This window comes from Saccopteryx leptura, chromosome 1 (assembly GCF_036850995.1).
Source record: "Saccopteryx leptura isolate mSacLep1 chromosome 1, mSacLep1_pri_phased_curated, whole genome shotgun sequence".
Lineage (NCBI taxonomy): Eukaryota > Metazoa > Chordata > Mammalia > Chiroptera > Emballonuridae > Saccopteryx > Saccopteryx leptura.
In genome coordinates, this window is record NC_089503.1 from 195,238,522 (window position 1) to 195,260,481 (window position 21,960).

General features: G+C 47.7%; 1 protein-coding gene across 1 annotated transcript in view; it reads left to right on the forward strand.

The window, feature by feature from the left end:
- The window catches only part of ALPK1 (alpha kinase 1), a 65,378-nt gene that overhangs the window by 15,524 nt on the left and 27,894 nt on the right, over positions 1 to 21,960 (forward strand). The window contains 2 exon segments of the mRNA XM_066360158.1: positions 8,447 to 8,606; positions 12,516 to 12,670. Of these exon segments, the coding sequence (XP_066216255.1) occupies positions 8,522 to 8,606; positions 12,516 to 12,670 (240 nt within the window). The 5' untranslated portion in view covers positions 8,447 to 8,521.

Consider the following 21,960-nt stretch of genomic DNA (forward strand, 5'->3'; position numbering starts at 1 on the left):
TATTTTTCAATTCTTTAGAGATTATCTTAAAATTTTTATCACAGTCTAAAGTTACTGTTTCCCTTCCTCTTAACCTACTCAAAGATTTTTACATTTTAATGCCTATCACCTTCCTCCTGACATGTATTCATTGTGTTTGTGGATATTTTTTCTATTTTTTTTTCATTCCACAAGACACTGTTATAGCTTTACACAACAAATGTTTATATTTAGTCAATAACTTATTACTTTTTTTTTCTTTTTTAATTTTTTATTTATTTATTTATTTATTTATTTATTTATTTATTTTGTATTTTTCTGAAGCTAGAAACCGGGAGAGACAGACTCCCGCATGCGCCCGACCGGGATCCACCCGGCATGCCCACCAGGGGGCGATGCTCTGCCCACCAGGGGGCGATGCTCTGCCGCAACCAGAGCCACTCTAGTGCCTGGGGCAGAGGCCAAGGAGCCATCCCCAGCGTCCGGGCCATCTTTGCTCCAATGGAACCTCGGCTGCAGGAGGGGAAGAGAGAGACAGAGAGGAAGGAGAGGGAGAGGGGTGGAGAAGCAAATGGGCGCTTCTCCTGTGTGCCCTGGCAGGGAATTGAACCCGGGACTTCTACACTCCAGGCCGACGCTCTACCACTGAGCCAACTGGCCAGGGCCAATAACTTATTACTTTTGTTGCTTTTCATTTTACCTTGGACATTAGGCCCTTCATCTGTGATCTTTTTCCTTTTATCTAAAGTACTATTTTAGAGATTTGTTTAGAAAGGAACTGTTGATGTTTATTTTTAAGTATTCTTATTTTGCAAAGTTTGTACCCCCACCACCACCATATTGACAATATCCACTCATTGTTTTTCTGTTTCCATTGTTGTTCTTAGATAGCCAGCTATGAATCCATTATTGTTTCTTTGAAAGATAGATATCTTTTCTCTCTGGCTATTTTAAAGATTTTTCTATGTCTTTGGTGTTCCTTCTTTTCACTATAATATTTAAGGTATGGATTTAATTTTTTGTTTATTTATTCTGCTTGAGATTATGGGTGTATTGATTACTGCCTTTGGTCTGTTCTACAAGTTTTTAATCACTATTTCTCCAAGCATTTCTCCTGCTTTCTTTTCTTCTTCCTATCATTGACTGTGATTAGACATTTCCATCAATCATTCCTGTTTCTTAACTATAATTTTGTATTTTTCATATTTTTGCCTTTTCCTGTTGCATTTTAAGTAATATGTTTTGATTATCATCCAATACCAATGCTAATATTTTATCAAATATATTCAGTTCATTGAATATAAAATTTTAAATTATATTTTTATTTCTAGAAATTCTATGTGATTCTCTTTCAATTTTTTTGTACCTTTTTATGGTTTCTTGCTTGTTATACATATAGTCAACATATGCCTTCACTTATTTAAATATGTATATTTTGTAGTATATTTCTGATAATTCTATATCTAAAGTCTTTATGGGTCTACTTTTACTATCTGTTGTTTCTGCTTTCATTGTTTCTTTTTATCTTATGTTTTTGTGAGCTTTGACCAGAAGCTCGTATTTTTCAGTGTGTTATAAGCGAGAGTTTTTTGAAGCTTGAAGTCAGATTTCTTTAGAGAAGATTGTTTCATTCCACTAGTTACTTGAGAAAATTACCAACCGAGGATCATTTTTAAAAACTTATTTTAGCCTAACCAGGTGATGGCACAGTGGACTGGGATGCGGAGGACCCAGGTTGAAACCCTGAGGTCGCTGGCTTGAGTGCAAGCTCATCTGGTTTGAGTGTGGGCTCACCAGCTTGAACACGGGGTTGCTGGCTTGAGTGTGGGATCATAGACATGACCCCATGGTAGCTGGCTTGAGCCCAAAGGTCACTGGCTTGAAGTCCAAGGTTGCTGGCTTAAGCAAGGGGTCACTTGGTCTGCTGTACGCCCCCTCCCCCATAAAGGCACATATGAGAAAGCAATCAATGAACAACTAAAGAAGCCACAACGAAGAATTGATGCATCTCATCTCTCTCCATTCCTGCCTGTCTGCCCCATCTGTCCCTCTCTCTGACTCTCTCTCTCTGTCTCTGTCACAAAAACCCCACAAAACCCAAAAAACTTATTTTAAAATAATGATCAGCTAGATGTTTTGTGCAGCTGTGGCTTCACATTCCCGTGAAGCAGCGTGTTTTGCCACAGGCGATGTTCTGGGCGGAGGGGCAGAGGTGGAGACGGACTGTGCTCAGCCTTACACTGAAGGTACATCCTTGTAGGGTTCAGTTTTAGGCAATACTATCCCCTGGATAAGCCTTTGGTTTTATTTCCTATCCTCCCACACTCCAAAACAGTGGAAACCAGAGTTCCAGCTCACAGAGTTTGGCAAATACACTCAAGGCAAAGGGTAGCTTCAGTGTTGGTTAACTTTCTGGGTTCCAGCTTTTCCTCATTTTTTGTCTTCTGAGTAGTCCTTCCTTTTTGTCATTTCACTGATATTTTCAGAGAATTTAAAATGCTTTTCCAGAAATTTTAGCTGTTTCCAGCAGGAGTGTTCATCAGAACATATAGTCTTTTATGCTGCTAGAAACATAAGTCTAGTCTTCAGGTTTTTGGTAACTTAGATATGACCTCTTTCTCCCTTTTTATGTAGTTTTAAAATGCATCCAAATGGCTGTCAACCCCAAATATCCATCCAAGCCCCACAGTTGTGCTACTCTGAAGCAGACTTCTCTTTCACCACTAGTCAGGACAAGAGGCCTTGTGCTCTGGTTTATGTTGGAGGCTCACGGCAGGGGCAGGGGAGGCAAAGGCTAGAGTCTAGCCGCTAGACTGTCGTTGCTGGTCCAGACTGGAAGATGTGTCCTTGTTGGTCTACGTTGGAAACTAGGATACATTTTCTCATAAAAACAACATGATAAATGATTTTGAATGTAGATGAAAAATGTATAATTATTTACGTACATATGAGTTAAACGAGCTCTGTAAACTTGTTTATAAATTAAACTAACCGTTAATTGAATTTCAACAAGGATCATTTAAATTGACCTTTTGGAATATAATTGTGTATAATATGCCTTTATAGGTATGTTTTTTGTTTGTTTGTTTGTTTGTTTGTTTTGTATTTTTCTGAAGTTAGAAGCGGAGAGGCAGACGGACTCCTACATGTGCCCAACCGGGATCCACCCGGCATGCCCACCAGGGGCAATGCTCTGCCCATCTGGGCATTGCTCCACTGTGATCAGAGCCATTCTAGCACCTGAGGCAGAGGCCATGGAGCCGTCCTCAGCACCTGGGCCAACTTTTGCTCCAATGGAGCCTTGGCTGCGGGAGGAGAAGAAAGAGATAGAGAGGAAGGAGAGGGGGAAGGGTGGAGAAACAGATGGGCGCTTCTCCTGTGTGTCCTGGCCACGAATCAAGCCTGGGACTTACACATGCTGGGCTGATGCTCTATATATAGTTTATTTTTATGTATGTATGTCTTATCCTCTAAATATATTGTGTACTCCTTGACAGTATAGACTATCTTGATGTCTCCCCACATCTTCAAGATTAGGGATATAGACTAATTGGCTGGGGGTTTATTATAGAGGTGGCAGCCAGTAGATTATGGAAATGCTTTGGGGCTCTCTTATTTTTTCTGCCCCCCCCAACACTGGTACTAACTGTCCAGTGGAAAAGACTCAAATACAAATGCCAAAAGAAATGAAGCTTTGAAAACTCCACTGATTTGCTTATTTTTAATGACTGATTTGTCAATTATTCTATAACTCAGCCACTCAGCTTAATTCTAGGTTATCAATAAAAGTGAAAGCATTCATATGTCAAAATGAAACACCAAATGTGTAGAACGTGACCATTTGGCCATGTGCGTTCATGATGTGCCTTAGTGTGGCTCTCTTACTTGTGTGTCCAGCGTTTTTCCAGTCATCTGTTTGTATGTTTGATTGCTTTTCCTACTTGACTTTAAGCAACAATACATGGGAGGGAGGCATTAAAATAAAAAAAAATCTATAGATTACAAAAAATATTGGGAAACTCTTATTATTTAATTTAGGGATAATGTACAGTTCACTGAGAGCCACAGATCAGGAGCAGGCAGAAGTTGACATGTGTTGAAATGGAAAACTATTCTTTTATAAATGAATCTGCCAAAATTTCCAGCGAAACTGCTGCCTGGGCTCCAGCATTTGCTCTTCTAACAATGAGCTGCACAAGTCTGTACAGATGGTTGGATTCCTAAGTGTTTCTCATGTTACAGTATTTCCTTCCTATCGTCTCTCCTGAATTCTACAGGGAAAGGTGAAAATGTCCAAACTCTCAGAAAGCATAAAGAATATCTTTGGTACATTTTGGAGGAGCCACCATACTAGACATTATCTTGAAAATTTCTTCCCTTTTGGAAATGCTTTCTTGGTTGGAATCTGATTGCTTATTTTGGACAGAATGATTTACCTCCCTTACTCTCTTTATTTCTAGAAATACAAAACAGAAGATGTACTTATGTCTTTTCCTAGAATATCTCTTCTATGTCCCCTCTCTCAAGCATAGTGATATCACCCAATCGGTTTCTGTCAGCTATGACGACACGGAACTTTGGGACCCATCTTTAAGACTGTCTGTCATACCCACTAACATCAATACTGCATTTACTTCCTAAATAGCCCTCAGATCTGTCCACTTTTCTGTGTCTCTAATACTTTCACTCTGGTCCAGAGTCCCACTATCTCTCATCTGGGTTATTGCAGGAAGCGCCTAACCGCTTCTCTCGTCATTCCCACCCCCAAGGCGCGCTGCACCATAATCCAGAGATCTTTTCCAAATGCAAATTTGGTCGTGTTTCTACTGCCTCCCGCAGTTTCCCATTGCTTGTGGGAGAAACACAAAATTACTTACCTGGCATGCAGAGCCCTGCTAACCTCTCCGGCCTCACCTCACATCAGCCTTCCTTCATCTCTGGGTCAGCCGTTCCTCTGCATCAGGCTGCATCCCACCATTTCTACTTCATTAAGCCTTGTACCTCTTTTAGAGCTGAATTCAGGCTTCACTCTGTCAGGGAAGCCTCCCGACCGGCCCTAGCTTTACCCAAATGTCAGGTCAGGCCCTGCTGCTCCCGCACAAACTCTCTCTCATCTCTCACTTGGCACTCAGACAAAGGAAGAGGTTTATGATCTTGTGCATCAAAAACTAGGGTGTCAAGTGCGGAAACAAAAGCAAGGACCTATATTAATTTAGTAATCAACCTCTCACATCCGAGCCAATATTTCTAAACCACAGAGAGAAGTATATACATAAAAGCATTAGACTATGGGTTCCCAAAAGAGATAGAAGTTTTTCAGGAAATAAATACCAGCTATTGTTCAGTAATAGACAACCTGGTTTATCTAAGTTGCTCCTGACCATGTAATTTAAGACCTGGAAGGATCTTAACAATTGTTCCAACAAATCCCCACAAAATACAGGTGAGTAAAGTGAACCTCAGGGGTGTCACAAATGTTAAATGGCAGAGCCTGGAGCGGAACCAGTCGGCGACACCTCTGAGCCCCTCGATGTGCTTCTCTTGCTGTTCCAGGTCCTGCTTCCACCACGGCATGTGATGTCTCTGCTTAAAACAGTTACAGAAGCAGAGCAATTAAAATTTATTCTAATTTGTCAGAATAATGGAAAGCTACTTTCTACCCAAGAGGATGATCCCACACCAATAAAACAAACTCTACTGTAGTCTTCGGATAGTGGACGACATGCTGTTACAATGATGATATGCAGTTTGTATTTTGTGCATGAGCTGTTTATATTTTCTTTTTACACTTCTCATTCTCTATGAAATCCTAAAAAAGGAGCCTAAGGAAGGGAAACCCCTTCCTGCTTTAATTTAGGACTCAAAGAGCAGTGACTGTGCTGCTCACTCACTGTTCAGTCTGAGCAAACGTATCCTTAACCTCTCAGCTTCCTGTTCCACCCTTAGTCTCCATAGTGACCTCCCGTCAGAGCCACTGGCTCCGTTTCAGGTGGCCTCTGGCTCACCTGGCCCATTAATTAGCTCTTGACCATTCCTTACTGCTTGGTTCTTTTCATAGAAAGGCAAGCAATTGGCCAGCTTGTACCACAAACATTGACTTATAAACACTTGAGCTGAAAGGAACATTAAAAATCATTTAGTCCAACTGCCCAGTCCATGCAGGAATACTTTCTCAACCATCCTAAACAGAACACAGATGAAATGTACACTTACCTTAAGTGCTTCCAGCAACTAATTCCTTACGGCCTCTTTCAAATAACAAGAATATTGTCATTGAGAACTCTACTCATTCTACATCAACAAACACACAATCATTTCAATTAAACAAGCCTGTCACATCCTAAAACTTGGTCCAGTATGTGTGTGTTATGCGTGTATGTGACGGATCCCATCCATGTTAGAATGAAGAAATGCAACATTTAAATTGCACAGTTAGCTAACTTCTCATTTCCTGTTCCTGTTAAGTCATAGAATAGAAAACAGATAAAAAAAATATTATTGCTTTCTATCAAATTTAAAACCAACTTCTTGAAGTGAGGTCATTGAGTATAAGCACACACTTTATCCCAACAGCACACAATAATTCCATGCTTTAATGTTTTCTGTGGTTACTTCCTGGCCTGGACATGCTGGGAGACAGCAGCCATGCAGCTGTCCTTCCGCCCTTTCACATCCCCTTGCTTTGGCACTAATGCTCCACGTGCCCACAGAGTGCCTAAACCAGACGGCAGCTGCCATCTTTGTTCTGGAAAACTCAGAAAGAAAATAACTTCTTCTGTGTTGTTTATAACAGTGGTCCCCCACCTTTTTTGGGCCACGGACTGGTTTAATGACAGAAAATATTTTCACAGACCGGCCTTTAGGGTGGGACAGATAAATGTATCACGTGACCGAGACAAGCATCAAGAGTGAGTCTTAGACGGATGTAACAGAGGGAATCTGGTCACTTTTTAAAAATAAAACATCATTCAGACTTAAATATAAATAAAACAGAAATAATGTAAGTTATTTATTCTTTCTCTGCGGACTGGTATCAAATGGCCCACGGGCCCTGGCCGGTTGGCTCAGCGGTAGAGCGTCGGCCTAGCGTGCGGAGGACCCGGGTTCGATTCCCGGCCAGGGCACACAGGAGAAGCGCCCATTTGCTTCTCCACCCCTCCGCCGCGCTTTCCCTCTCTGTCTCTCTCTTCCCCTCCCGCAGCCAAGGCTCCATTGGAGCAAAGATGGCCCGGGCGCTGGGGATGGCTCTGTGGCCTCTGCCCCAGGCGCTAGAGTGGCTCTGGTCGCAACATGGCGACGCCCAGGATGGGCAGAGCATCGCCCCCTGGTGGGCAGAGCGGCGCCCCTGGTGGGCGTGCCGGGTGGATCCCGGTCGGGCGCATGCGGGAGTCTGTCTGACTGTCTCTCCCTGTTTCCAGCTTCAGAAAAATGAAAAAACAAACAAAAAAAAACAAAAACAAAAAACAAAAAAAAAAATGGCCCATGGACCAGTACCGGTTTGTGGCCCGGGGGTTGGGGACCACTGGTTTATAATACACATTCTTTAATAAAGGGAAGACAGACATTTGTTAATCAAATAACTTTTTTAATATTTATTTGTCAGGCATTTTTTTTAATTTTTTAAAATTTATTTATTCATTTTAGAGAGGAGAGGGAGAGAGAGAGAGAGAGAGAGAGAGAGAGAGAAGCGGGGGAGGAGCTGGAAGTATCAACTCCCATATGTGCCTTGACCAGGCAAGCCCAGGGTTTTGAACAGGCGACCTCAGCATTTCCAGGTTGATGCTTTATCCACTGCGCCACCACAGGTCAGGCATTGTCAGGCATTTTTACGTGGTCAGTTACTTTGTTCTTGAGTTGCCTTGACTACAACAGCTCATCACAGTACAGTCATATTTACAGAAGCAATGTGTCAGCTGTGTATGTGAAATTGCGGTGGGAAGGGACGCATCCACCCATATGGTAACTCTAGGAAATGGGGTGTTCTGCAATATAATTTCCCTCTTATTTGGGGGTGTGCCTGGCTGTGCAGAGCTTCACACCTGGCACCTCATTGCATATCTTGGTCCAAAGGCCACAGGGAATACATGCGAAGGTCAGCAGTGGGTGCTGAAAGGATGAGCTGCGAGTGCTGGTATCCAAGGAGTGGGGCCTTAGCCACAGGATTTCTGTAGATCGGAGAGGCAGCGGGGTGCCCACTGCACTGACCTGAGGGGTGCAGCAGTCACCTAAGGAGAGGGTGTGCCCACCTGGCAGACTGCTGTGACTCCATCAGGTCACTGGGGTCTAGTCTGCTCTCCAATGCTCCTTAGGTGCTGCCCACCCACCAGGCCCCGCAGTGGTCTCACACAGCCCCTGAGGGGGCCCAGGGCTGTCCTGCAGCTGGGTTTGCGTGAGTCTTACAGATAACTAGTGCTCCCGTGAAGCACCTTGAAAGGCCTCCTTTGTTGAAAATGATGTCTTCTCCTAGGTAACCGGCCTCGTGGACCAGGGACCCACATCCTCGCCAAGGGAGGGCCATGGCGGACAGAACAGGGGCTGTGGCATGGTCCTGCAGGAATGCCGGTGCCTGCTGGACCAACCCCGGGGCGTGCCCGGGCCGGACACGCCTGCCAACGGGCAGCACGGAGGTGAGGTCTCCCTGCTCTCTGTCCTCCTCCTGGCAGATGACTGAGCCAGTGGGTCTGGGCGTGCAGGGAAAATGGGCTGCGGGGTGGGGGGAGGGGGAGGCCACTTTGTTGTGGTGAATTGCTGTCAGTTCTCATTTTAGGCTTCAGTAAACCAGAGGCTACAAGAAACAGTTCAAGAGGAACAAAGGGCCTGAGTGGGCCGGTGCCCGTAAATTTTGTTTATTAAAAAATTGAAGCAACTTCTCAATGAACGTTCATACGTTTCTTTCAAACTAGGCTTTTGTGCCTCGTCAGCTTCCACAGACACCCTTGCTTTCCATAAATATGTCACCTCACCTGCCCCATCTCCTGTTCTGGATAATCAATACATTTCCCATGATTGTAAAATAAAGGCGCTTGTACGGATAGATGCATCCCGAATCATTGTCAGGATTAAAGATTTGGGGGTTTTGCTCGCATCATAGTTTGTGCCATTCAGTGTAGATGAGTCATCGTGTGGGAAGTTTTCATCCCAGTCTAGAGAGTTAACACAATGTGCACCTCTCCTGCTGCCCGCTTTGGGAGCAACCTTCTTTCCTTAGATCTCTTTTAATCAGAATAGATTTCCTTCGATTCTGTGTGTTCCTTTTATGTGCTTTTTAAAAATATATATATTTATTTTATTGATTTTAGAAAGAGGAAAGGAGAGAACAAGAGAGAGACAGGAACATCGATCTGTTCCTGTTAGTACCCTGAGCAGGGATTGGACCTACAAACTCTGTGCTGTGGAACAATGCTCTAACCTACAGAGCTATCCTGCTAGGGCCTTTTATGTGCTTGTAGTGTTTGCAGTGGCTTGTTGCTCCTTGCAGAAGGAGGATCGCACACAACACACACAGTCTCCACCTCTTGTTGTTGACAACGAACTGGGAAAGGTTCTGGGTCTTCTTCCTGGACCCTGTGGCAGGCGCCCAGAGCTACAGGGTGTGCGTCGGTTCCTGTGGAATCCTACTGCTAGGTTACCTGTCCTGTGCTCCTTTCAAGACAAGACTTCCTCTGTCTGTCATTCACGCCTGGGTTTACACTGGGCAGGCACACCCCGAGTGACACTGTTTGCTGTCACCGTCACAGGTCAGCCTGGGCATACTGGCGGGTCCAAGCCTCATTGGGTTGGCTGGGCTCGGCCCATCCAGAGTGCTGCAGGGCTGGGCCAGAGCTCCCAGGCCATGGTGTGCTCTACTGTCCCCTGGAGTCTTCTCCTTTGTCCCTCGCCTCTTGTTCTCTCTAGTGAAAGCTGAGTACCCCAGTGGGTGGCATTTTCTTCTTCTTTGTCATCCTACGTGGCACATCATAGGAGAGATCACCAGTTCAGTTCCACATAAGGCAAATCAGGACCACAAAATCCCTCTGTTGTCCTGGCTTTCCAGGTCAGCTGCAGAGGAAGCTTCTGCTCACAAGGCTGACTGCTGACAGTCTCAGCATTTCCCCATCCCCACGACGTGTAACAAAGTCATACCCAGAGCTGCTCCCCAGCTCCCCAGAAGGTAGTTTCTGAGCAGCTGGTGCTGCGGGTTCTACTGCCACCAATATGTCCCTGAAGGTTCCAGGACAAAGGCACCTGTTCAGGCCGCTTATGGTGTCAGGCGAGCCAGCAGCCACCTCTGTGGCTTCCCTTCCCTCTCTCTCCACCTGTCCTTCCCTCAAACACTGTCCTGTCAGAGTACGACTTCCCTGCAGATAGGCAAGGAACAAAATCCATACTTTCTAAGAGATATGCTTTAGAAGTATTTTAGAGCCACTTTATTTGGTCTGCCCATTGGACTACCCTCATCTGGCATGACCTGCAGGGAAGAACGGAATGAAGGAGGCAATAATGAATTAGAAACCATAGACGTTCTCCGTCATCAAGGAGCCATTTGAAAATATTCAAACTAGTCAGCGCTGGAGCTTGGTTGCTGCTTCCAATCCAGAAGCCACGTCTCTGCTATTTGATGACAAATGCAGCCCCTGAACTTTGTGCTCAGGACGGAATGTCCAAACCATGTGCCAGGCAGTAGGAGACACTCTTGAGAGTGGACAGGAGTGACCAGTGCAGGGGCCACTTGACAGCCCAAGGCAAGCAGACTGAGAGTCTCCTGTCCCTGACTATTTAGAAATTCCATTTAGGAAACTTAAATACAAGTTGGAAAACTTTTCAGAGGTGATCATTGTGTTGGTGGCAGTCAGAGGGCCAGCTTCCCAGCAGATGGTGACCATCAGGCCCCTTGCCCATAGCCCTGCTGTCCTTGCAGGACGCCATCGCACGCTGGATGTGGGAGGAGTCACTCTCTGCAGTCTGTCCAGGTCCTGGTGTGGCTCCCAGCACAGCCCCAGTGCCCACTGGGAACGAGGATGCAGGAGAGCAACATGGCTGAGGCACAGTTAGGTTTTCTTTCTCTCTTCCTTCTGCTGCCCACCCTCTCCACCAGGCCTCCTCTGCCCTGTGTAGTGCATCTCAGACATCAGACCAGTCTTCCTTTTAGCCACAGGGGGTGACACAGAAGTGAGGAGAGGAAGAGTCTCCAGGAAGCTTGCAGGCCAGCGAGAGCAGCTGAAGTTTCAGAGCAGTGGGACCAGCACTGAGAGGGGCATGCCTGTGGGTGTGAGGGTACCCAAGGGGGCAGCTCAGTGCCATGGGAGGCAGGCCGAGCTGGCGGGAAGTGGCAGTGATTGCCTCAAACTCCGGTTGGTGGACCTGAGCTTGATCTCAGAGGGGTTGGGAGAAATCAATCCAAACAGGGTAAGCAGGCTGTGACCACCACTAAAGAACTAGGTACAGGCCAATGCCTGGACCGACTGTGCTTAAGAAAACGAGGTTCCACACCGTGGAAGATGGGGTGGGTGGGCAAGACTGTACACAGTGAAACAAACAGGAAGTGTAGACAAGGAAGAGGGAAAATGGGTTTCCAAATCCACAGAATTTGATACCCAATTAGATTTGGAGGGAAAGAGAACAAAAGTCCAGACTGACTCCTGGTGTCAGACTTGGATGACTTGGTGACCGGTGAGAGCATTCATCAAAGCAGACAATGAAAGGGAACACTGTGCAAAAGGCACTGGGTTCTGTTTCAGGCAGGTTGTCCACACCACAGGCACTTGGACACCATGGCCTTGGGGCGTCCAGATTCCAGCAGGAGCTAGGCAGCATTGAGAGTCACATGTGAACATTTTTTGCAGCCAAGTTTTTAACTAACCTCACTCTGTAAGATAAAGACAACTATTGATAGAAGTAGCCTCTGGTCACTTCACATCGCTTTTGGGTGTCAAGATTAAGAAAAACCCTTCAAGTTTCCAGAGCTTTTTGGATTTACCACGTTTGGAAGGAGACTGTGGACATCTATAAGCAATTAGGTTTGGTGGCCATTAAGAAATGAAATATACCGGCTATTGTGAAACAAGGGCATTTCACAATAAACTGACACCATTTCAAATTTCATTTGGGGTTTTCATGTTCACTTTCCGCACCAAGTGTGTCCACAGCATGAGCTGAGGGCTGGAGAACAAAGAAGTTGTGAGAGTGAGTCCGCGTCTCCGGCCCACAAGCCCCAGATGCCACTCCAACTTTCTCACTTTACAGGGAAAATAATATTTCCTTCATTCCTGTCTCTGACTCTTCACACAGAGTAGTCACTGAAGTGCTTCACTTCCTGCTAAAACCCTTTCTCAATGCCTGACTGCCTCCATTTACCTGCAGGGCAGAGCCAAGCAGGGCCGCCCCGGACAGGGAGCCTTTCGCTATTATTCTGGGAGCCTGGACCGCGGCCCTGACCAGCCGGCAAAAGGCTGGGAAGTGCTTTGGCCACTGAGGAGCTTCATCACAACACTGGGGGGGGGGGGGCTTCAGCCTTTTCTCTGAATGCCATTTCCTCACCTGAACTCTGACCTTTCTAGCGTCACTCCCCAGTAAGCTGAGGACCCTCATCCAGGAGGCCAAGGACATGATGTGGCCCTTCCTGCCTGAAAAGTGGCAATTCAAAGAAACTGTGGGCCCGGAGGACAAAACGAACCTGCAGGACCTGCTTGGCGCCTGGTTGCCACAGTTACTGGTAGGAAGACCCACGCCACCTGTCCCTCTGACCCCCCTCAGCCAGGCGTTTAGCTGTAAGCGGTGCAATAAATTGAATTCCTTTGAAGCATAAGAGAGCCGCTACCCTGTGGTCACCTCTGCCAGATTGACTAATGTTGGGAAGACAGCTTTTAGAAAATTGTCGCCAGCCCGTGGGACCCGCTGTTGGAAAACCAGGTCAAGTGAAGGGAGGTGGGGGATGGGTACTCCAAGTGTCGAAGCAGGAACCTGTCATCCCGAAATACTCACCTGTTTGGTGATTGCACTGCGCCTCACTGCATTTTTGCTTTAAAATGCTACTTTCTAAAAGTTGGGTAGCTTAAAAGGCAAAAGTAGGTTTACAGATGTTCTTACGGAAAATAGTACAATACTTAATAAATGATAATACAAGGATAAACTCTGTTTGGTGTACTGACCACCGTACTCCTACTTTCCCCCGCCCTGTACATTAATTCGCCACTGCTCCATCCGTGTGACTGGTGGTCTGAGCTACTGCAGCCTGGCAGGTCCCCTCCCAGACCTGAGGTCTGTACCCTATCTCCTCATGGTTCAGCCTGTTCAAGAAATGTCACATCAAAGCCATTGACATGCTTGTTCCTAAATGTACTCGCTCGGAAGACCCTAACTAGCCCTCCACAGAGACCACAGAGCCTCAGAGCGGACAGAACATAAATCGGGTCTAGGTTCGGGTCTCAGCTAGGGTTCTGAGGAAGCCTCAGGAACACCAGCTTCCTTTTCAGAAACATTGTTTCTGACCCACGTTGTCTAAGGTCAGTGTCGAGAAAGAGAGTGCATTAGCTTCTATGCATTTTTTTTTCCACATAAAAATATGTTTGTCTGGAGAGAAGAAATTACAAGCAATGACAATATCCTAATTTTTTTACTTTGTAGGTTTACATGGGAAGATGTTTGGGGCCACCTCCAAATAAATATATAGACACTGTCTTTGCCTTCAAAACAAAAATCTAGGAAAGACCCTGATCTACATACACATCACAGCATCTCTGAAGGTTTAATACAGGGGTTCCCAAACTTTTTACACAGGGGGCCAGTTCACTGTCCCTCAGACTGTTGGAGGGCCGGACTATAAAAAAAACTATGAACAAATCCCTATGCACACTGCACATATCTTATTTTAAAGTAAAAAAACAAAATGGGAACAAATACAATATTTAAAATAAAGAACAAGTAAATTTAAATCAACAAACTGACCAGTATTTCAATGGGAACTATGGGCCTGCTTTTGGCTAATGAGATGGTCAACGTGCTCCTCTCATTGACCACCAATGAAAGAGATGCCCCTTCCGGAAGTGCAGCGGGGGCCATATAAATGGCCTCAGGGAGCCAGCCGCATGCGGCCCGCGGGCAGTAGTTTGGGGACCCCTGGTTTAATAGAAGCAGTAAAGCCTCTAACCTCCCCCAACCCCTAGAGAAGCACACAGACCTGCTGGGTCAAGCAGCCCAGGGCTGCAGGTGAGGAATGTGGGCGGTGGGAAGAACGTGCGGGTGCGCAGGGTCTGCGTGAGCCCACAGTGGGAATGGCTGTGAGGAGTGGAGAAAGACAACTGTGAGTTAGGTATGGCTGCGCAGCTTACAGAGTGCTTGTGCAAGCATCATCTCAAATTCTGGAAACAGCCTTCCAGCGATTATTACCATCATCATCCCAGTTTACCAATGAGGACACTGTGGTGCAGGGAGTTGGCCCTGCCCAGAAGATGGCCAGTGAAGATGGTGACACACAGCCCTTCTCCCTGGAGAGGCCGCAGGTGAGGACCTCTGAGGCGGGCTCATTCTGAAGGAAGCCCGGCAGTGACAGAAAAGCTCCCCCTGCCCCACTACCAGGCCTGGGCACACTGGCTCTTCTGCACTTGAAATGTGGCAAGTAGGACTGAAGACCTGAGGTTATTTTCTTAGTTTTAATTTTTTTTTTCAATTTCTACCTAAATAGCCATGTGTGGCTAAGGTGACATGTCAGAGGCGGAGCAGGGTCACCTGGAAATGCTGGGGAACTCCCTCCTGGCCCGTCCCAGTCACCAAGTCAACGGCGCTGGGCCGGGGGTTCTGTCCACCAGTGCCGGACAAGCGCTCAGAGGCTGCAAGGCTGGCGTGGGTGTGGGAGCCCTGTGCCAACGGAAGAGGGGGTGGTGACCAGGGGACAGGCTGGTGCCTGAGCAGGGACGTGGCGAGAGGGGCAGTGCGTGGAGAGGGGACCCGTGGGAAGGGGGTGGGGCACCAGTTGGAAGAGAAACTTCTTTACCGTCTCCTCCGAGGACTAGGGGTTGGCTGCACGCGCGCAGAAAGCTCTGGGTGGGTGGCGGCAGGTGAAAACTTGACGAGGCTCCAAAGAAGGAGAGGGCAAGGCCCCTGCCTTCACTTGTGGGCCTAGAAAGTCCTGCAGCCTCCGCTGGATGGTACCGGGAGCAGCCTCTCCCACAGCCCAGCGAGCTGAGTGCGCACGCGCAGCCACCACTCCTGCGGACTCAGGTGCGGCGGGTCTGCCGCGCACAGGAGTGAATCACGTGCTCTGTTCACACAGAGAGTGCAGCACGCGGGACTTCTGTCACCTCAGTGCCTCGCTTGCTGAAAGGAATGGAGGAAGTGTCAGGATTTGTGTGTCTCCATAGGCCATCAGTTTCAATATTAGACTTTTTGGAGGCTGACAGCCAACTTTTTTTATTCAGTGCGAGGAGAGGCAGAGACAGACTCCCACATGCAACCCAACCGGGATCCACCCTGCCAGCCCACTAGGGGGTGATGCTCTACACAGATGGGCTGCTACTCCGTTGCTCAGTAACCAAACTATTCTTAGTGCCTGAGGCAGAAGCCATGGAGCCATCTTCAGCGCCCAGGGCCAACTCATTCCAGTCTAGCTGGGAGGGGAAGAGAGAGAGAGTGAGAGAAAGAAGTGAGAAGGGGAGAAGCAGATGGGCACTTCTCCTTTGTGCTCTGACTGGGAATGGAACCTGGAACATCCACATGCCAGGCCAATGCTCTACCACTGAGCCAACCGGCCAGGACTAGGACGGCCAACTTTTAACTATCAATTAATTGTCACATAAAAACCAGTCAAAGGATGCTGACTTGTGTATTCAGTTTTCTCTTCTTACAGTTTTTTTCATAAACCTAAACTTTGATTTTTTTCCATAAAATCTTTTTTCCTCCAGGGTTGTTTATGACGTTAGTCTCTTAGGCTGATCTGAATCAGGCAAGATTATTTGGGTTTTGTGCTTTGCTTGCTGCCACACCCCCATCTGTCCTCCCATGTGTGACCACGGGCAGAGATGCGTGGCAGGGACCACCCTCCCTCACAGCCACACAGAGCTGGGCCCTCCCCAGAAACCCAGAGGCATAAGGTGAATGCAGCAGGGTGGTGGCAGCGGTGCTACAGCGGCAGCCTCTCCCAGGTAGAGGGTCCCTCCCAAGGTGGCACAGTGATTTATTGCTAAAGCATCTGTGGACAGCGCAGCTGCCCCTGGGAGACAAAGCAGAACCCCAGTCGCGGGTCGTGGGTCACAAGCCCAGCTTCATGCCATTCCAGGCCATTCAGGGGTACCCTCCTGTTCAGGGTGACCATCATCCGACTGTCTTATTGCCATAGAAATGCCTTGCGGCTTTGAAGTGGTATTTCATCTTCATCGCTGATTTATATCCCAGGGCTATTGTGCTGTGGGGATAAAGGGGGGGGGGGCCTTTTTGTTTTCCATTTAATTGTGTCTCGCCTGACACTTTGACCTGTATTATTAGTATGAGTCAGAAAAAGGATTTTCTCCCTCTCTTATTTAAAAATAAAATTTCAAGGGAAAGTAAGCTCTCCTTCAGCTCTTTTCACTCACAACAATGTTTACCTCTGAGAGGCAGAGATGAAAAGCACCAGCAACGTTTTCAAGTGCTAGAGAGGGCATTTCGGTTTCTGAAAGAGAACAGTGAGGCTCTTATAAATATCATTCAGCAAAACCTTTGATGGATTTTTCAAAAGTACTGAAGGCATTTAGCTTCTGTGTCAGGCGGGCGCAGCTCTAACGGGGAACCCGGCCGGGCTGCACAGGCCCAGGGGACAGGCCCGGCCTCTGTGCGGACACACCTTTGTTTCCAATAACTCTCACTTTTCTGAAAAGAACAATTTCTGCACAATGAACAGAAAATATGAAAATAAAGCTTTTAAAAGGTCGATGGACATGCTTGGCCGTTGGGACTGAGCCGCCCAGAGGACAGTGGGACAAACACCTGGTGACCACTCCCCTGGCTCTCACGAGATCAGCAGAGGGAGGAAGACTGGGTTTCGAGTGGCCCCCATGGCGGCATGAGGGCAATTTATGACTGGTTCACTGCAGTGCCATCCACGGAGAGGAAGCTGCTGAGAACGAGGGTCTTTCTCCCATTTTTTTCTCACTTTTACTACCTCCATCATGGGTGATCTGACAGTGGTTACAGCACAGATATTTTGGGCAATATCCATGCTACTTTGCAGTTATTTCAAGAAAGAGCAAAAAATAAATGCTTAGTTGCTTTCTTGCATGCTATCTTGGGTGAAAAAAAAATCTGTGGATAAATAAAGTTTGATAAATTTAGCTTCCAGAATAATTTTTTCTAATATGTCTCTTCAGGTAACCTTGGTACTTTAACTTATTGATGTTTTTATTGTTGAAAAACTTAAAATATTGAAGGATCACAAATTAAAACATAAATAAACATGAAGGAATATAGATTGGGTCATTGCAAGATGGCAAGGAAATGTTTTAAAAATCTCTAGTGTGCTTTAGGAAAAAATAACTGAAGTATGAATGCATCAGGAAGTGAGCTGTCAAGTTGGAAAGAGACGTGGTGTAAAGACCAGGTCCCGGGCGGGATGCTCTCTGTGGAAACAGCAAAGGTCCCCCTATCAATAAGCTCTGGATTCTTAACACTGACCAAGAAACCATTTATTCCAGGACCCAGTTCTCATATTAATGACAGAGGATTCAAGAGCAGTGGTTAAGGTCCTTTGGACGATCAGTCTTTCAGCAATTGATTTTCTTAAATGAAGTTTTCATCTTCAACCAGGTGCTCTGTGGTTCCAAGCAGGCATCCCCAAACTACGGCCCGCGGGCCACATGCGGCCCCCTGAGGCCATTTATCCAGCTGCCCTCCGCACTTTCGGAAGGGGCACCTCTTTCATTGGTGGTCAGTGAGAGGAGCACTGTATGCGGCGGCCCTCCAATGGTCTGAGGGATAGTGAACTGACCTCCTGTGTAAAAAGTTTGGGGACCCCTGGTAGAGCTTTTCCATCAGGAGGCAAAAAGCACAGTGAATGCAAACTGCATATCCATTCCTTCACTCAGCAAAACTTTATTGTAATCATGTGCCAGACACTTGATTTAGAGCTCGAAGAGGAACGCAGACAAAACCAGCCCCCTCGCATGGTCTGGGCTACCAGAGAGGGGAGCGGGGCCACCCTGTGTCAAAGGCCTGCGTGTTAGGTGGCCTCCCATTTGTTGACCACCTAACATGTGGCAGGTGTTCCACACAGTCCTCCACCATCACAGGCTTGGCCATGTGACCATCTCAGCCAATGAAATAGGATGAGTTATGACAGAGGCCTGCAGCTTGTGAAGCTGTCATGAATTCTGCAATTGGACTCTTCTCTGCTCCAGCCCGGACCCACAGGAGACAGTGAGAGGGGGAGCAGTCTCCGAGCTGGGGCCAGACCGCAGCCAGACAGAATGTGGGGAGTCAGAGAAGAGCTCCTTCTTTAAGAACAGGACAGTGAAGCATGAAGACTGTGTCGTGACATGGGAACCATTTCCTATGTCCACACTTCATAATTCGGTGGTCTAGGGTAGTGGTCCCCAGCCCCCGGGCCCTGGACCGGTACCGGTCCATGGACCATTTGGTACCGGTCCGCAGAGAAAGAATAAATAACTTACATTATTTCCGTTTTATTTATATTTAAGTCTGAATGATGTTTTATTTTTTAAAAATGACCAGATTCCCTGTTATATCCGTCTAAGACTCACTCTTGACGCTTGTCTCAGTCACATGATACATTTATCCGTCCCACCCTAAAGGCTGGTCTGTGAAAATATTTTCTGACATTAAACTGGTCCATGGCCCAAAAAAGGTTGGGGACCACTGGTCTAGGATGTTTCATAAAGCAACACTAACCCTTATTGACTGAACATTTTTTTCTACTATGTTTATATGAATGTGGTTCTCTTGGATTAAAAATTGTACAGTGACAACAGTCCCATTGGTTTCTCTAAGTAGGCATCGCTGTCAGAATTACAGTGGGGACAATTATGCCCTTAACCCCCTCAGTGATAACGACTACTTTAGGGCTAAGTGAAAAGCCTGGCATCTCTATCTGCCACGACTTCAGGATATGGTTTTGGTGACAAGGACAGTCTGGGTAAAGTTAAGACAGTACAGGTCGAAGTTGGGGAGGCCGACTTGGGAGCAGAGTCTGGGTGCTAGTCCTGAAGCTTTGTCATCGTGGGCGACAGATGGACCAAAGCTGCAGACTTTCATCCTCCTGCCTCTGGGTGGTAATAACTGAACCTCTTTCAGGGGCTGTTTGAGGGTAAAGTGAGTGGATAACTTAGGGTGTTCAGTGCCTGGCATTTAAAACATGGTTGCTGTTGTCATCATGTGTGCCAGATGACAAAGGGACATGGCGTAGGGCCAGATGGGATACAGTTCTAGTTACATAGGTATGTGGACGGAGCATGGGACAGCTGTAGCTATGAAGAGGCTATTCATAGCACACTGTCCTGGAGAAGGTGGAGAAAGGATCGAGTATAAAGGTGGGGGTTGGCCTTAACCAGCCAACAGGAAGGCAGGTGAGACCTGGGAAATAGTGCCGGGGGCTGGCACACCTGGCAGTGGCAGCAAGGATCATGGTGAAGTAAGACCCAGGCCAGCCACTGGGCGCAAGGCTGTTGGGGGCTGCAGCAGGTTGTCAGGCTCGCTCGGGGACCCACCTCAGGTTGTGGTCATAAATCTAGTGTCAAAGTTGTGTGTTTCTGTAGCTTGACTTGCTGGCTTGGGTGGAAGCTCAGGTTAGACAGAGAATTAGGTATAATTTGGGAATTTTAAGTGACCGTAAGTAACACTCGCCTTCCCCTCCTGTGTTCAGAACCCACGGAAGGACAGACGCAGCACTCGTGTTGGTGGGTAGAAGATGGAGCTCTGGATATCCAGACGGGGGCTGGAGAAGTCTTCAGTTAGATTCGTGTTGCTGCCGGCAGGCCCCTCTTTCTGCAGAACAGGGAGGAAGGTGTGGAGAAGGAGAGAAAGCACTGAGCCAGGTCAGCCACTGCAGTACACCAGATCAGGTAACTCACCCCACCTCCAGCAGGGAAGAGGGTGAAGATCAGGCGGGCTCAGGGGTTCTAAGATCCAGTGCACCTTGACTCACTGGCTACACCTGCAGAGACTTTGCTTTAAATGGCGTGGAATGCCACCTGCATTTTTTTTTTTTTTGTATTTTTCCGAAGCTAGAAATGGGGAGGCAGTCAGACAGATTCCCGCATGCGCCCGACCGGGATCCACCTGGCACGCCCACCAGGGGGCGAAGCTCTGCCCATCCAGGGCATCGCTCTGTCGCGACCAGAGCCACTCTAGCACCTGGGGCAGAGGCCAAGGAGCCATCCCCAGCGCCTGGGCCATCTTTTGCTCCAATGGAGCCTTGGCTGCGAGAGGGGAAGAGAGAGACAGAGAGGAAGGAAAGGGGGAGGGGTGGAGAAGCAGATGGGCGCTTCTCCTGTGTGCCTTGGCCGGGAATTGAACCCGGGACTTCCGCACACCAGGCTGACGCTCTACCACTGAGCCAACCGGCCAGGGCTGCCACCTGCATTTTTTACACACCTCCCCAAACCCAGGTGGATCCCAATATAAGGCCAACATTTTCCTTTAACAATGGACATGGTTAGAATTGTTAGACAAATACAATAGAAAAAAAAACCAGCAAAGGAGTTGGGAATGCTTTTTAAAAATTCGTTACATTGATGCACCATGGGATTCAAAGAGGCAGGTGAGGACAGGAGGGGCAGGTGACAGAGTGTGAAAGTCCCCAAGAGCTGCGGAGTGGTCGCAGCTGGCTTGCTGAGGTCTGGAGCTGGGAGACGGGGAGTAGATGTTTGAGTTCAGATTCTGTAATGCTGCTGAAATGGCGAGTGCTAAGGTCCGACTGACTGAGGGAGTAGATGCAAGGCTGGCCATAGAATGGTCACTGGGGCAGGGAAGCCATGGCAGGGGGAACCTGGGTGCTGGGTGCATCAGTGTAGATGTTAAAGTCACCAGGAGAGGTGATGGCGTTACCCCTTCAGCCCCCTCCAGGACAGCGGCTGGGCACGCAGGTGCACAGCCCCGGGTAGTTGTGTACTTCGGGGCTCCTTTCTTTTTCTTAAGCAGAGAGACGTGTCATTTACAGTAGATCTGGCAGGGGTGGGGGTGTGAGAGTCAAAGTGCAACCTTAAGGCACTGAAACAGAGAAGATTACAGCTATTTTCGTGATGAACTGATACAATGAAGGGAAGAGAACCAGGGACAAGTTCTCAGGTCCTGGGTCTCAGCCTTCAGACAGTGTCACGTTTTTCCTGCTCCTTCTCACATGTCAGTAGGAGACAGACCTGGAGCACCTGACCCAAGTTGTCCCGTGTGGCGGCTGCATCCTCCGCAGCGCCCGCCCAGGCCGGTGCACAGCTATGCAGCCGCATCAGTCCCTTCTCACCTGTTTGCTCTGCAACCCCTCACCTCGGGGCACCACCCTCCCCACCAGACTCCAGTTCCCCAATTTGCTCAGTAACCTGTCCTCTGCTCCTGACAACAGCCATGCCAGGTGACTTCTGTTCTGAGGCCCCTCTCTCCGCCCCGCAGAGATCAGCGGCCATTGTCATTGCTGGAAGCACATCTCGGCTTTGAACCCATCGCTGGGACTGGGGACTGGGACACACACTGAGACTGGGCATCAGGAGGGCTGGCGCTAATGCCAGCAGCCATGAGCATGGCACACATGTCCTTGCTGCTGTTCAGCAAAAGCCCTTGGATAGGCTCTTCAGCATTTTTTAAATCACCCGCGTATTGAAATCTCATTGTGCAGTTTAATTCCTTTACCACCTGACTCAGCCTCCCAGCCCCAAAGTTCCCTTTGTGGCTTAAACCCAATTAGAACCTGAATTTCCCATCCCGGAGACAGATGTGAAGGGACGAGTGTGTGTCGTGCGCACATCTGTGGGCCTGTCCCCATGGGCACCCAGCACGTCCCCTTATCTGCAGCCATGGATGTGGACTCAC